Raw genomic sequence first — 14,442 nt, forward strand, 5'->3', positions numbered from 1 at the left:
AAACTGAGCCTAAAAACCAAATCGTGGGGGGACCCCAAAAACTGAGCCCAAAAACTGAGCCTGAAAACTGCAGGGAGATCCCAAAAACTGAGTCCTAAAACTTCGGGGGCACCCCAAAAACTGATCCCAAAAACTGCTGCGGGACCCCAAAAACTGAGCCCAAAAACTGCGGGGGGATCCCAAAAACTGAGCCCAAAAACTGAGCCTGAAAACTGCAGGGAGACCCCAAAAACTGAGCCCGAAAACTTCGAGGGCACGCCAAAAACTGATCCCAAAAACTGCTGGGGGACCCCAAAAACTGAGCCCGAAAACCGCGGGGGGACCCCAAAAACTGAGCCCGAAAACCGCAGAGAGACCCCAAAAACTGAGCCCGAAAACCGCCGGGGGGACCCCAAAAACTGAGCCTGAAAACTGCAGGGAGACCCCAAAAACTGAGCCTAAGAACCCGGGGGGGACCCCAAAAACTGAGCCTGAAAAACTGCGGGGTGCCCCAAAAACTGAGCCCGAAAACCGCGGGGGGGTCCCCAAAAACTGAACCCGAAAACCACGGGGGGACCCCAAAAACTGAGCCCAAAAACTGCAGGGAGACCCCAAAAACTGAGCCCAAAAACTGCGGGGGCACCCCAAAAACTGAGCCCGAAAACCCACCCGGAAATCGCGGGGGGACCCCAAAAACTGAGCCCAAAAACTGAGCCCGAAAACTGCGGGGGGACCCCAAAAACTGAGCCCAAAAACCCACCCGGAAATCGCGGAGGGACCCCAAAAACTGAGCCCAAAACCTGTGGGAGAACCCTAAAAATCGACCCAAAAAATCCCGCCCCAAAAACTGGCCCCGAAAACCGCGGGGGAACCCCAAAAACTGAGCCCAAAAACCGCGGGGGGACCCCAAAAACTGAGCCCGAAAACTGAGCCCAAAAACTACAGGGTGACCCCAAAAATTGAGCCCGAAAACCGCGGGGGGACCCCAAAAACTGAGCCCGAAAACGGCGGGGGGATCCCAAAAACTGAGCCCGAAAACGGCGGGGGGGGACCCTAAAACAGGGAGGGGGGAACCCAAAATTAGCGGGGAGGATCCCCGAAAAAGGGAGGGACCCCAAAATTTTGGGTGGTCCCAAAAAAGGGTGGGGGGACCCCAAAATTAGCAGGGAGGATGCCGTAAAAGGGAGGGGGACCCCAAAATTTTAAGTGGCTCCAAAAAAGGGTGGGGGGACCCCAAAAACTCCTGGGGAGGACCCCGAAATTAGTGGGGTGGGAGCCCGAAAAAGGGGGAGGGACCTCAAAATTTTGGGTGGCCCCAAAAACTGCTGGGGGTACCCTGAAATTATCAGGGGGGGGGATCCCGAAAAAGGGAGGGGGACCCCAAAATTTTGAATGACCCCAAAAAAGGGGGGGACCCCAAAAACTCCTGGGGAGCACCCCGAAATTAGCCCAGGGAGGGTTCCTGACAAAGGGAGGACCCCAAAATTTTTGGGTGGCCCCAAAACGGGGTGGGGGGACCCCCAAAATTTTCGATGGCCCCAAAATTACCGAGGGGGAGAGGGTGGAAATAATGGGGGTGGGGGGGAGGGGGCGCCTGGAGCCCCCCAAAATGGCGGGGTGGGGTCGGGGGGGGGTCTCCAGGGCTGGGGGTGGGGATTTTGGGGTGCGGGGGTTTCGGGGTGCGGGGGTTTTTGGGTTCCGGGGGTTTTGGGGTGCGGGGGTTTTGGGGTGCGGGGGTTTTGGGGTGCGGGGTTTCGGGGTGCGGGGTTTTGGGGTGCGGGGATTTTGGGGTGCGGGGGTTTTGGGGTGCGGGGTTTCGGGGTGCGGGGTTTCGGGGTGTGGGGGTTTTGGGGTGCGGGGGTTTCGGGGTGCGGGATTTTGGGGTGCGGGGGTTTTTGGGTTCCGGGGATTTTGGGGTGCGGGGATTTTGGGGTGCGGGGATTTTGGGGTGCGGGGTTTTGGGGTGCGGGGGTTTCGGGGTGCGGGGTTTTGGGGTGCGGGGGTTTCGGGGTGCGGGGGTTTCGGGGTGCGGGGGTTTTGGGGTGCGGGGGTTTCAGGGTGCGGGATTTTGGGGTGCGGGGATTTTGGGGTGCGGGGGTTTCGGGGTGCGGGATTTTGGGGTGCGGGGGTTTTTGGGTTCCGGGGATTTTGGGGTGCGGGGATTTTGGGGTGCGGGGGTTTTGGGGTGCGGGGGTTTCGGGGTGCGGGGTTTTGGGGTGCGGGGGTTTCGGGGTGCGGGGGTTTTGGGGTGCGGGGATTTTGGGGTGCGGGGGTTTCGGGGTGCGGGGGTTTTGGGGTGCGGGGGTTTCAGGGTGCGGGATTTTGGGGTGCGGGGATTTTGGGGTGCGGGGGTTTCGGGGTGCGGGATTTTGGAGTGCGGGGGTTTTTGGGTTCCGGGGATTTTGGGGTGCGGGGATTTTGGGGTGCGGGGGTTTTGGGGTGCGGGGATTTTGGGGTGCGGGGTTTCGGGGTGCGGGATTTTGGGGTGCGGGGATTTTGGGGTGCGGGGTTTTGGGGTGCGGGGATTTTGGGGTGCGGGGGTTTTGGGGTGCGGGATTTCGGGGTGCGGGGGTTTTTGGGTTCCAGGGGTTTTGGGGTGCGGGGGTTTTGGGGTGCGGGGGTTTTGGGGTGCGGAGATTTTGGGGTGCGGGGGTTTTGGGGTGCGGGGATTTTGGGGTGCGGGGATTTTGGGGTGCGGGGGTTTCGGGGTGCGGGGATTTCGGGGTGCGGGGGTTTTGGGGTGACCCCCCCGTGCCCCCCCAGTGCTGCCCGTGCTGGGCACGGTCGGGGTGGGCGAGGTGGGCGAGGATTTCACGGAGCTGCGCTGGACCCTGGCCCAGCCCCAGGCCAACATCGAGTTCGAGGTCGAGTACATGAGCAAAACCAGTAAGGGACTGGGGGGCACTGGGAGGGACTGGGAGGGGTTTGGGGACATCTGGGGACACTGGAGGGGATTTGGGGACACTGGGAGGGAGTGGGAGGGGATTTGGGGACATCTCGGGACACTGGGAGGGGTTTGGGGACACTGAGAGAGGATCTGGGGACACTGGGAGGGACTGGGAGGGGATTTGGGGACATTTGGGGACACTGGGAGGGGATTTGGGGACACTGAGAGAAGATCTGGGGACACTGGGAGGGGATCTGGGGACACTGGGAGGGGATTTGGGGACATTTGAGGACACTGGGAGGGACTGGGAAGGGATTTGGGGACATTTGGGGACACTGGGAGGGGTTTGGGGACATTTGGGGACACTGGGAGGGGATTTGGGGACACTGAGAGAGGATCTGGGGACACTGGGAGGGGTTTTGGGGACATTTGGGGACACTGGGAGGGGATTTGGGGGGGACTGGGAGGAGCTGGGGGACACTGGGAGGGACTGGGAGGGGATCTGGGGACATCTGGGGACACTGGGAGGGACTGGGAGGGGTTTGGGGACACTGGGAGGGGATTTGGGGACATTTGAGGACACTGGGAGGGACTGGGAGGGAATTTGGGGACATTTGGGGACACTGGGAGGGGATTTGGGGACACTGGGAGGGGATTTGGGGACATTTGGGGACACTGGAGGGGATTTGGGGACACTGGGAGGGACTGGGAGGGGTTTTGGGGACACTGAGAGAGGATCTGGGGACACTGGGAGGGGATTTGGGGACATTTGGGGACACTGGGAGGAGATCTGGGGGGGACTGGGGGACACTGGGAGGGACTGGGAGGGGTTTGGGGACATTTGGGGACACTGGGAGGGGATTTGGGGACACTGGGAGGGGATTTGGGGGGAATTGGGAGGGACTGGGGGACACTGGCAGGGACTGGGAGGGGATCTGGGGACATTTGGGGACACTGGGAGGGGGCTTGAGGGTACCGGGAGGGGATTTGGGGTGACTGGGAGAAACTGGGAGGGGGTTTGGGGACATTGGGGGGCACTGGGAGGGACTGGGGGGGACTGGGAGGGGATCTGGGGACACTGGGGGGGATTTGGGGGACACTGGGGGGGATTGGGGGGCACTGGGGGGGATTTGGGGGCGCTGGGAAGGGATTTGGGGCAATTTCTTGGTATTTTGGGACCGAACCACATTGGGAAAAAAGCGGGTGCGGGGTGCAGGCGTTCTGGGGACATTTTGGGGTATTTTAGGGAGGTTTTGGGATTATTTTGTGGGGGGTTTGGGTGTGTTTTGGGAGGTTTTGGGGTCTTTTGGGTGTGTTTTGGGAGGTTTTGGGGTCTTTTGGGTGTATTTTGGGGGTCTTTTGGGAGGTTTTGGGGTTATTTGGGGGGGTTTTGGGTGTGTTTTGGGGGGGTGTTGGGGAGGTTTTGGGGTTATTTTGGGGGTGTTTTGGAGGTGTTTGGGTGTATTTTGAGGGGGTTTTGGGGGTATTTTGGGGAGGTTTGGGGAGCTTTGGGGGATTTTGGGGGGTTTTGGGGTATTTTGGGTGTGTTTTGGGAATCTTTTGGGAGGGTTTTGAGGTTATTTTGGGCGTGTTTTGGGGGTGTTTTGGGGGTCTTTTTGGGGGGGAGTTTGGGGGTATTTTGAGGGGGTTTTGGGGTATTTTGGGGAGGTTTGGGGAGCTTTTGGGGAATTTTGGGGGGGGGTTTGGGGGTCTTTTGGGAGGGTTTTGGGTGTGTTTTGGGGGGGTGTTGGGGTTATTTTGGGTGTGTTTTGGGAGGGTTTTGGGGTATTTTGGGGGGGAGTTTAGGGGTATTTTGAGGGGGTTTTGGGGTATTTTGGGTGTGTTTTGGGGGGGTGTTGGGGTATTTTATGGGGGTTTTGGGTGTGTTTTGGGAGGTTTTGGGGTATTTTGGGTGTGTTTTGGGAGGGTTTTGGGGTTATTTTAGGGGGGTTTTGGGTGTGTTTTGGGAGGTTTTGGGGTTATTTTGGGTGTGTTTTGGGGGGGGTTTTGGGTTTTGGGGTTATTTTGGGTGTGTTTTGGGTGTGTTTTGGGAGGTTTTGGGGTTATTTTGGGGGGGGTTTTGGGGTCTCTCGGCCCCCCACGACCCCGTTCCCCGCAGCGGAGGAGCCCTGGCGCTCCTCGGGCCGCGCCAACTCCTCGCTGGGCCGGTACCGGCTCGGGGACCTCCGGCCCGGGACCTCGTACCGGGTGCAGTTCGTGGGCAGGAACCACTCGGGGGAGCGCGTGGCGTTCTGGGAGAGCGAGGTGCACACCAACGGCACCTGTGAGCCCCAAAAAACCCCAAATCCACCCCAAAAATCACCCCAAATCCTGCCCTAAATCACCCCAAAAATCACCCCAAATCCTGCCCAAAATCATCCCAAAAATCACCCCAAATCGTGCCCAAAATCATCCCAAAAATCACCCCAAATCCTGCCCTAAATCACCCCTAAATCCTCCCCAAAATCACCCCAAAAAAAAACCCAAAATCACCCCAAATCCTGCCCAAAATCACCCCAAAAAATCCCCCAAAATCATCCCAAATCCTGCCCTAAATCACCCCTATATCCTGCCCAAAATCACCCCAAAAAAGCCCAAAATCACCCCAAAATCCAGCCCCGGGGAGCGCGTGGCGTTCTGGGAGAGCGAGGTGCACACCAACGGCACCTGTGAGCCCCAAAACACCCCAAATTCCCCTCGGGACTCCCCAAAATCCCCTCGGGACTCCCCAAAATCCCCTCGGGACTCCCCAAAACCCCTCTAAACTCCCCTTGGGACTCCCCAAAACCCCTTGGGGACCCCCAAACTCCCCGTGGTGTCCCCAAAACCCCCTCAGGACTCCCCAAAATCCCCTCGGGACCCCCCGGACCCCCAAGGGTGCCCCCCGAATTTGATTCCCCCCCACCCCGGGACTCCCCAAATCCCCTTGGGACCCCCCAAACTCCCCAAAATCCCCAGGGGACTCCCCAAAATCCCCCCGGGACCCCCCAGACCCCCGACGGTGCCCCCAAATGTGATTCCTCCCAACCCGGGACCCCCCAAAACCCCTCGGGAGCCCCCAAACTCCCCGTGGGTGTCCCCAAAACCCCCTCAGGACTCCCCAAAATCCCCCGGGGACTCCCCAAATCCCCTTGGGAACACCCCAAAATCCCCTCGGGACTCCCTAAAACCCCTCTAAACTCCCCTTGGGACTCCCCAAACCCCCCTGGGTGCCCCCCAAATGTGATTCCCCCACCCTGGGACCCCCCAAAACCCCTCGGGAGCCCCCAAACTCCCCATGGGTGTCCCCAAAACCCCCTCAGGACCCCCCAAAATCCCCTCGGGATTCCCCAAAACCCCTCTAAACTCCCCTTGAGACTCCCCAAAATCCCCTCGAGACTCCCCAAATCCCCCTGGATGCCCCCAGATGTGCTTCCCCCCACCGCGGGACCCCCCAGACCCCCGAGGGGACCCCCCAAAACCCCTCAGGACCCCCAAAATCCCCTCGGGACTCCCCAAATCCCCTCAGGGACCCCCCAAACTCCCCGTGGGTGTCCCCAAAACCCCTCAGGACTCCCCAAAACCCCTCAGGACTCCCCAAAATCCCCTTGGGACTCCCAAAATCCCCTCGGGACTCCCCAAATCCCCCTGGATGCCCCCAAATGTGCTTCCCCCCACCCTGGGACCCCCCAGACCCCCGAGGGTCCCCCCAAATGTGATTCCCCCCACCTCGGGACCCCCCAAAACCCCTTGGGACCCCCCCCAGACCCCCCCTGGGTGCCCCCAAATGTGATTCTCCCCCACCCCGGGACCCCCCAAAACCCCTCAGGACTCCCCAAAACCCCCTCAGGACTCCCCAAAATCCCCTTGGGACCCCCCAAACTCCCCGTGGGTGTCCCCAAAACCCCCTCAGGACTCCCCAAATCCCCTCAGGACTCCCCAAAACCCCTCTAAACTCCCCTTGGGACTCCCCAAAATCTCCTCGGGACTCCCCAAAATCCCCTCGGGGATCCCCCAGCCCCCCTGGGTACCCCCAAATGTGATTCCCCCCACCCCGGGACTCCTGAAAATCCCCTCGGGGACCCCCCAGGTCCCCCTGGGACCCCCCCAAACCCCCCTGGGTGCCCCCCAAATGTGCTTCCCCCCACCCCGGGACCCCCCAGATCCCCGAGGGTGCCCCCCAAATTTGATTCCCCCCCACCCTGGGACTCTCGAAAATCCCCTCGGGACTCCCCAAAACCCCTCAGGACTCCCCAAAATCCCCTTGGGACTCCCCAAATCCCCTTGGGGACCCCCCAGACCCCCAAGGGTCCCCCCAAATGTGATTCCCCCCCACCCCAGGATCCCCCAAACCCCCCTGGGTTCCCCCCAAATGTGATTCCCCCCACCCCGGGACTCCCCAAATCCCCTTGGGACCCCCCAAACTCCCCAAAACCCCCTCGGGACTCCCCAAAATCCCCCTGGGACCCCCCAGCCCCCCGAGGGTGCCCCCCAGATGTGCTTCTCCCCACCCTGAGACCCCCCAAAATCCCCTCGGGACTCCCCAAAATCCCCTTGGGGACCCCCCAAACCCCCCTGGGTGCCCCCCAAATGTGATTCCCCCCACCCCAGGACTCCTGAAAATCCCCTCGGGACCCCCCAAATCCCCTTTGGACTCCCCAAAACCCCCTGGGTGCCCCCAAAATTCCCCCGGGACCCCCCAGACCCCCGAGGGTGCCCCCCAAATGTAATTGCCCCCACTGCGGGACCCCCCGGACCCCCGAGGGTGCCCCCCAAATGTGCTTCCTCCCACCCCGGGACTCCCCAAAACCCCCTCAGGACTCCCCAAAATCCCCTCGGGACCCCCCAAACCCCCCTGGGTGCCCCCCAAATGTGCTTCCCCCCACCCTGGGACCCCCCAGACCCCTGAGGGTCCCCCCAAATGTGATTCCCCCCACCTCGGGACCCCCCAAAACCCCTTGGGACCCCCCAGACCCCCCCTGGGTGCCCCCAAATGTGATTCTCCCCCACCCCGGGACCCCCCAAAACCCCTCAGGACTCCCCAAAACCCCCTCAGGACTCCCCAAAATCCCCTCGGGACCCCCCAAACCCCCCTGGGTGCCCCCCAAATGTGCTTCCCCCCACCCTGGGACCCCCCAGACCCCCGAGGGTCCCCCCAAATGTGATTCCCCCCCACCCCAGGATCCCCCAAACCCCCCTGGGTTCTCCCAAATGTGATTCCCCCCCACCCCGGGACTCCCCAAATCCCCTTGGGACCCCCCAAACTCCCCAAAACCCCCTCGGGACTCCCCAAAATCCCCCTGGGACCCCCCAGCCCCCCGAGGGTGCCCCCCAGATGTGCTTCTCCCCACCCTGAGACCCCCCAAAATCCCCTCGGGGACCCCCCAAAACCCCTCTAAACTCCCCTTGAGACTCCCCAAAATCCCCTCGGGACTCCCCAAAATCCCCTTGGGACCCCCCAAACTCCCCAAAACCCCCTCGGGACTCCCCAAAATCCCCCTGGGACCCCCCCAGCCCCCCGAGGGTGCCCCCCAATGTGCTTTTTCCCCCCAGTGCTGCCGCGGCCCGCGGGCGGCTTCGCCACCGAGGGTTGGTTCATCGGCTTCGTGAGCGCCGCGGTGCTGCTGCTGCTGCTGCTCCTCATCCTCTGCTTCATCAAGCGCAGCAAGGGGGGCAAGTATTCGGGTGAGCCCGGAGCCCCCCGAGCCCCCCGGGACCCCCCCCGGGACCCCCCCAGAGATGGAGGAGCCTCCGAGGGGGCTGCGCGGGGGAGTGGATGGTGGAGGTTTGGGAATTTGGGGGGGTCCTGGGGGGCATTTGGGGGAGATTTGGGAATTTGGGGGGTCTTGGGGGGGTTTTGCGGGGGGTTTGGTGGAGGTTTGGGAATTTCGGGGGGGTTTGGGGGGGTTTGGGGGGTTCTGGGGGGGGGTTTGGGGGCATTTGAGGTTTTGGGGAGGGGGTCCTGGGGTGGGGTTTGGTGGAGGTTTGGGAATTTGGGAATTTGGGGGGCTTTGGGGGGTCCTGAGGGGGGGGGGGGTTGGTGGAGGTTTGGGAATCTGGGGGGCTCCTGGGGGGGGGTTTGGGGGGTCCTGGGGGGGGGAGTTGATGGAAGTTTGGGAATTTGGGGGGCTCCTGGGGGGGGTTTGGTGGAGGTTTGGGAGTTTGGAAAATTGGGGGGGTTTGGGGGGTCCTGGGGGGGATTGGGGGGTCCTGGGGGGGGGTTTGGTGGAGGTTTGGGAATTTGGGGGGGTCCTGGGGGGGTTTTGGGGGCTCCTGGGGGGGGGGGTTGGGGGCATTTGAGGTTTTGGGGAGGGGGTCCTGCGGGGGATTGGGGGGTCCTGGGGGGCATTTGGGGGGTCCTGGGGGGGGGTTTGGTGGAGGTTTGGGAATTTGGGGGGATCCTGGGGGGGATTGGGGGGGTCCTGGGGGGCATTTGGGGGTCCTGGGAGGGGGGTTGGTGGAGGTTTGGGAATTTGGGGGGTCCTGGGGGGTTTTGGGGGGTCCTGGGGGGCATTTGGGGGTCCTGGGGGGGGGGTTGGTGGAGGTTTGGGAATTTGGGGGGTCCTGGGGGGTTTTGGGGGGTCCTGGGGGGGTTTGGTGGAGGTTTGGGAATTTGGGGGGGTCCTGGGAGGGGGGTTGGTGGAGGTTTGGGAATTTCGGGGGGGTTTGGGGGGGATTGGGGGGCTCCTGGGGGGGGTTTGGGGGGTCCTGGGGGGGTTTTGGGGGGTCGTGAGGGGGGGTTTGGTGGAGGTTTGGGAATTTGGGGGGGTTTGGGGGGGTTTTGGAGGGGTCTTGGGGGGGTTTGGTGGAGGTTTGGGAATTTCGGGGGATCCTGGGGGGGATTGGGGGGTCCTGGGAGGGGTTGGGGGGTCCTGGAGGGGTTTGGTGAGGGCTCCGTGGATTTGGGGGGGGTCTCCTCGGGGTCTCAGTGAATTGAGGAGGGGTCCCCGAGGTCTGAGGGATTTGGGGAGGGGTCCCCAAGGCCTGGTAGAATTAGGGTGGGGGGTCCTTGAGGTCTGAGTGAATTGGGGAGGGGTCCCGGGGGTCTGAGGGAATTGGGGAGGGGTCCCGGGGGTCCGAGGGATTTGGGGAGGGGTCCCGAGGTCTGAGGAAATTGGGGAGGAGTCCCGGGGGTCTGAGGGATTTTGGGGGGGGGTCCCGGGGGTCCGAGTGATTTGGGGAGGGATCTGAGTGATTTGGGGAGGGGGTCCTGGGGGTCCAAGGGATTTGGGGAGGGTCCCGGGGGTCCGAGTGAATTGGGGAGGGGTCCCGGGGGTCCGAGGTATTTGGGGAGGGATCTGAGGGAATTGGGGAGGGGTCCCGGGTGTCTGAGTGAATTGGGGAGGGGTCCTGGGGGTCCGAGTGAATTGGGGAGGGGTCCCGGGGGTCCGAGGTATTTGGGGAGGGATCTGAGGGAATTGGGGAGGGGTCCCGGGGGTCCGAGTGAATTGGGGAGGGGTCCTGGGGGTCCGAGGTATTTGGGGAGGGGTCCCGGGGTGCCGCGGCCCCCCCTGAGCGCAGGTGCCCCCCCAGTGAAGGACAAGGAGGACACGCAGGTGGACTCGGAGGCGCGGCCCATGAAGGACGAGACCTTCGGCGAGTACCGGTGAGAAAGGGGCGTGGCTTGTGCGAAAAGGGGCGTGGCTTGTGCGAAAAGGGGCGTGGCTTGTGCGAAAATGGGCGTGGCTTGTGTGAAAATGGGCGTGGTTTGTGTTTAAACGGGTGTGGTTTAATGTTAATGGGCGTGGTTTATGTAAATAGGCGTGGTTTAATGCAAACAGGCGTGGTTTATGTAAATGGGCGTGGTTTATGTAAATGGATGTGGTTTACTGTAAATGGGCGTGGTTTAATGCAAACAGGCGTGGTTTATGTAAATGGGCGTGGTTTATGTAAATGAATGTGGTTTACTGTAAATGGGCGTGGTTTAATGTAAATGGGCGTGGTTTATGTAAATGAACGTTGTTTATGTAAATGGGCGTGGTTTATGTAAATGGACGTGGTTTATGTAGATGGGCGTGGTCCGGTTGGGAGTGGGCGTGGCTTTGTGGAGGGGTTTATCGCCATTAACGTGATCTCCCCCCTCACTAATTACCCCGCTCATTAACCGCCCCCCCCCCCTCATTAATTAATCGCCCTCCTCACCCGATGCTAATTGCCCCTCTCTCATTAATCGCTCGCTGCTAATTGCCCTGGGCTAACGCAGGTCCCTGGAGAGGTAAGGGGGGTCTGGGGGGGGCGTTGCACCCATGGGGGGGGTTTGGGGTCCCTGGGGGGGGCATTGGGGATCCTCGGGGTGGGGGAGGGGCTCCATCCATGTCATTCCCCTCCCCCACCACGCAGCTCCTCACAGACCTCGTGGGGGACGTTGGATGGGTCGGTGGTTGGGGGTTGGTCAATGGTGGGGTGTTGGTCAATGGTTGGGTGTTGGTCAATGGTTGGGCAATGGTTGGTCAATTGTTGGGTGTTGGTCAATGGTTGGGCAATGGTTGGGTATTGGTCAATGGTTGAGTGTTGGTCAATGGTTGGTTGTTGGTCAGTGGTTGGGTGTTGGTCAATGGTTGGGCAATGGTGGTCAGTGGTTGGGGGTTGGTCAATGATTGGTCAATGGTTGGGCAATGGTTGGGTATTGGTCAATGGTTGAGTGTTGGTCAATGGTTGGTTGTTGGTCAGTGGTTGGGTGTTGGGTCAATGGTTGGTCAATGGTTGGGTCAATGGTTGGGCAATGGTTGGGTCAATGGTTGGGTCAATGGTTGGGTATTGGTCAATGGTTGAGTGTTGGTCAATGGTTGGTTGTTGGTCACTGGTTGGGTGTTGGGTCAATGGTTGGTCAATGGTTGGTCAATTGTTGGGTGTTGGTCAATGGTTGGTCAATGGTTGGGCAATTGTTGGGTGTTGGTCAATGGTTGGGCAATGGTTGGGTCAATGGTTGGGTCAATGGTTGGTCAATGGTTGGGGGTTGGTTGGTCAATGGTGGTCAATGGTTGGGTGTTGGTCAATGATTGGTCAATGGTTGGTCAATGGTTGGGTCAATGGTTGGGTGTTGGTGTGTCAATGGTTGGTCAATGATTGGTCAATGATTGGTCAATGGTTGGTTCATTAGATGGGTCAATGGTTGGGTGATCCCCTATCCCCGCGACGGCGAGGAGAAGGCCTCGGGCAGCTCGGGGCGATGATGGTTGGGTTATTGATTGGTCATTGATCAGTCATTGATCGCTCATTGATCCCCTATCCCAGCAACGGCGAGGAGAAGGCCTCGGGCAGCTCGGGGCGATGATGGTGTTGATTGGGTCAATGGCTGGGTCGTTGATTGGTCACTGTTTGATCCTTGATTGGTCATTGATCAGTCATTGATCGCTCATTGATCCCCTATCCCAGCGATGGCGAGGAGAAGGCCTCGGGCAGCTCGGGGCGATGATGGTTGGGTTATTGATTGGTCATTGATCAGTCATTGATCGCTCATTGATCCCCTATCCCAGCAACGGCGAGGAGAAGGCCTCGGGCAGCTCGGGGCGATGATGGTGTTGATTGGGTCAATGGCTGGGTCGTTGATTGGTCACTGTTTGATCCTTGATTGGTCATTGATCAGTCATTGATCGCTCATTGATCCCCTATCCCAGCGACGGCGAGGAGAAGGCCTCGGGCAGCTCGGGGCGCTCGCTGGGCGCGGCGGGCGCGGCGCTGGGCAGCGATGACAGCCTGGCCGGCTACGGCGGCAGCGCCGACGTGCAGTTCAACGAGGACGGCTCCTTCATCGGGCAGTACAGCGGCGCCCGCGGCACGGCCGCCGGCAGCTCCGGCCCCGCCAGCCCCTCGGCCGCCGCCCCCCTCGACTGAGGGACCCCCCGCCCCGGGGGGGGGGGCACCGGGGGGGTCCCCACGGCCGCGGGGATGGGCTCAGGGGGTGGTGGGGACATCCCTGGGTCATGGGGGGACGCCCCAGTGTCACCGTGGGACCCTCATGGTGGTGGGGATCCCCCCCCACTGTCACAGTGGGAGCCCCGTGACCCTGGGGACCCCCCCCCTCAATGGGACCCCCAATGTCACAGTGGGACCCCCATGACCCTGGGGACCCCCCCCTCAATGGGACCCTCAATGTCACAGTGGGACCCCCGGCTCCAGGAACCCCCCAGTGTCACAGTGGGACCCCCATGACCCCGGGGACCCCCCTGATGTCGCAATGGGACCCTCCCAATGTCACAGGGAGACCCCTGGGGACCCCCCCCCTCAATGGGACCCCCAATGTCACAGGGAGACCCCCATGACCCTGGGGACCCCCCCCTCAATGGGACTCTCAGTGTCACAGTGGGACCCCCGTGACCCCGGGGACCCCCCCCACTGTCACAGTGGGACCCCCGTGACCCTGGGGACCCCCCCCCACAATGGGACCCCCAATGTCACAGTGTCACCCCCGTGACCCCGGGGACCCCCCCCTCAATGGGACTCTCAGTGTCACAGTGGGACCCCCATGACCCCGGGGACCCCCCCACACAATGGGACCCCCAATGTCACAGTGGGACCCCCATGACCCCAGGGACCCCCCCACTGTCACAGTGGGACCCCCATGACCCCGGGGACCCCCCCCCCCTCAATGGGACCCCCAATGTCACAGTGTCACCCCCATGGCTCTGGGGACCCCCATGGTGTCACAATTTGGTCCCCCCCAATGTCACAATGGGACCCCCATGACCTTGGAGACCCCTCCCCAATGTCACACTGGGACCCCAATGTCACACTGGGACCCCCCCCCCCACCAGCACTGGGGACCCCCCCCCCCCCCCCATGACGTAGCAGGACCCCCATGACCCTGGGGACCCCCCCAATGTCTCACTGGGACCCCCCCCCATGGCCCTGGGACCCCCCAAACCCAACGGGGACCCCCAGACTCCCCCCCCCCCCCATTTAAGGGCCCCCCCCACCCCCTTCACTGCCAAATGGGGGGTCCCTTAAGCGCCCCCCCCCCCAATTTGGGGGGGTTTGTTTGGGGTTGGTGAATGGGGGGGGGCACAGAGACCCCTCCCCAAAAACACCTCACAGCGGGGGGGGGGGGAGGGGTGGGGACCCCCCCCCCCCCCGTTGGACTCAGCCAAATAAATCCCCCCCCCTCCCCCCGCGCTGGAATTTTGGGGGGGGGTCTGGACACGGGGGGGGGGTCTGGACACGGGGGGGGGGGGGCTCTGCAGACCAAATTTGAGGGGGGGGGGCAAGGGGGGGGATTTTGCCCCCTCCCCAGATTCTAGACAACCCCCCCCCCCCATCCTCCTTCACTCCTCCGAGACCCCCCCCCCTCAAAAAAAACCTCTCTGGGGGGGGGGGTTTTCTTTTTTTGGGGTGGGGGTTTCTTTTTTTGGGGTGGGGGTCCCACCACGCCCCCCCCCCCCTCCCCACCCCCAATTTGTGAATGCATCTCACGGCGCGGCCTTGGCAACCTCACACGAGCCGGCGGGGGGGGGTCTGCACCCCGAACCCCCCCCCCGCACCCCAAAAAACCCCAAAACCCCCCAAAATCCCTCCCCACGGGGGGGGGGTCTGCACCCCCACCCCCTCCGCGGGGGGGTCCCCACCCCGAACCCCCCCAAATCCCCTCCCCACGGGGGGGT

The 14,442-nt window shown here is 62.0% G+C and overlaps 1 protein-coding gene across 1 annotated transcript in view; it reads left to right on the forward strand.

Annotated features, from left to right (window-relative positions):
• L1CAM (L1 cell adhesion molecule) overlaps positions 1-13,326 on the forward strand; it is a 65,641-nt gene extending 52,315 nt beyond the window's left edge. The window contains 5 exon segments of the mRNA XM_058822311.1: positions 2,743-2,865; positions 4,986-5,150; positions 8,399-8,530; positions 10,379-10,451; positions 12,463-13,326. Coding sequence (XP_058678294.1) covers positions 2,743-2,865; positions 4,986-5,150; positions 8,399-8,530; positions 10,379-10,451; positions 12,463-12,679 — 710 coding nt within the window. The 3' untranslated portion in view covers positions 12,680-13,326.
• The last annotated feature ends 1,116 nt before the right edge of the window (positions 13,327-14,442 follow it).

This window comes from Ammospiza caudacuta, chromosome 32, assembly GCF_027887145.1.
Source record: "Ammospiza caudacuta isolate bAmmCau1 chromosome 32, bAmmCau1.pri, whole genome shotgun sequence".
Taxonomy (NCBI): Eukaryota; Metazoa; Chordata; class Aves; order Passeriformes; family Passerellidae; genus Ammospiza; species Ammospiza caudacuta.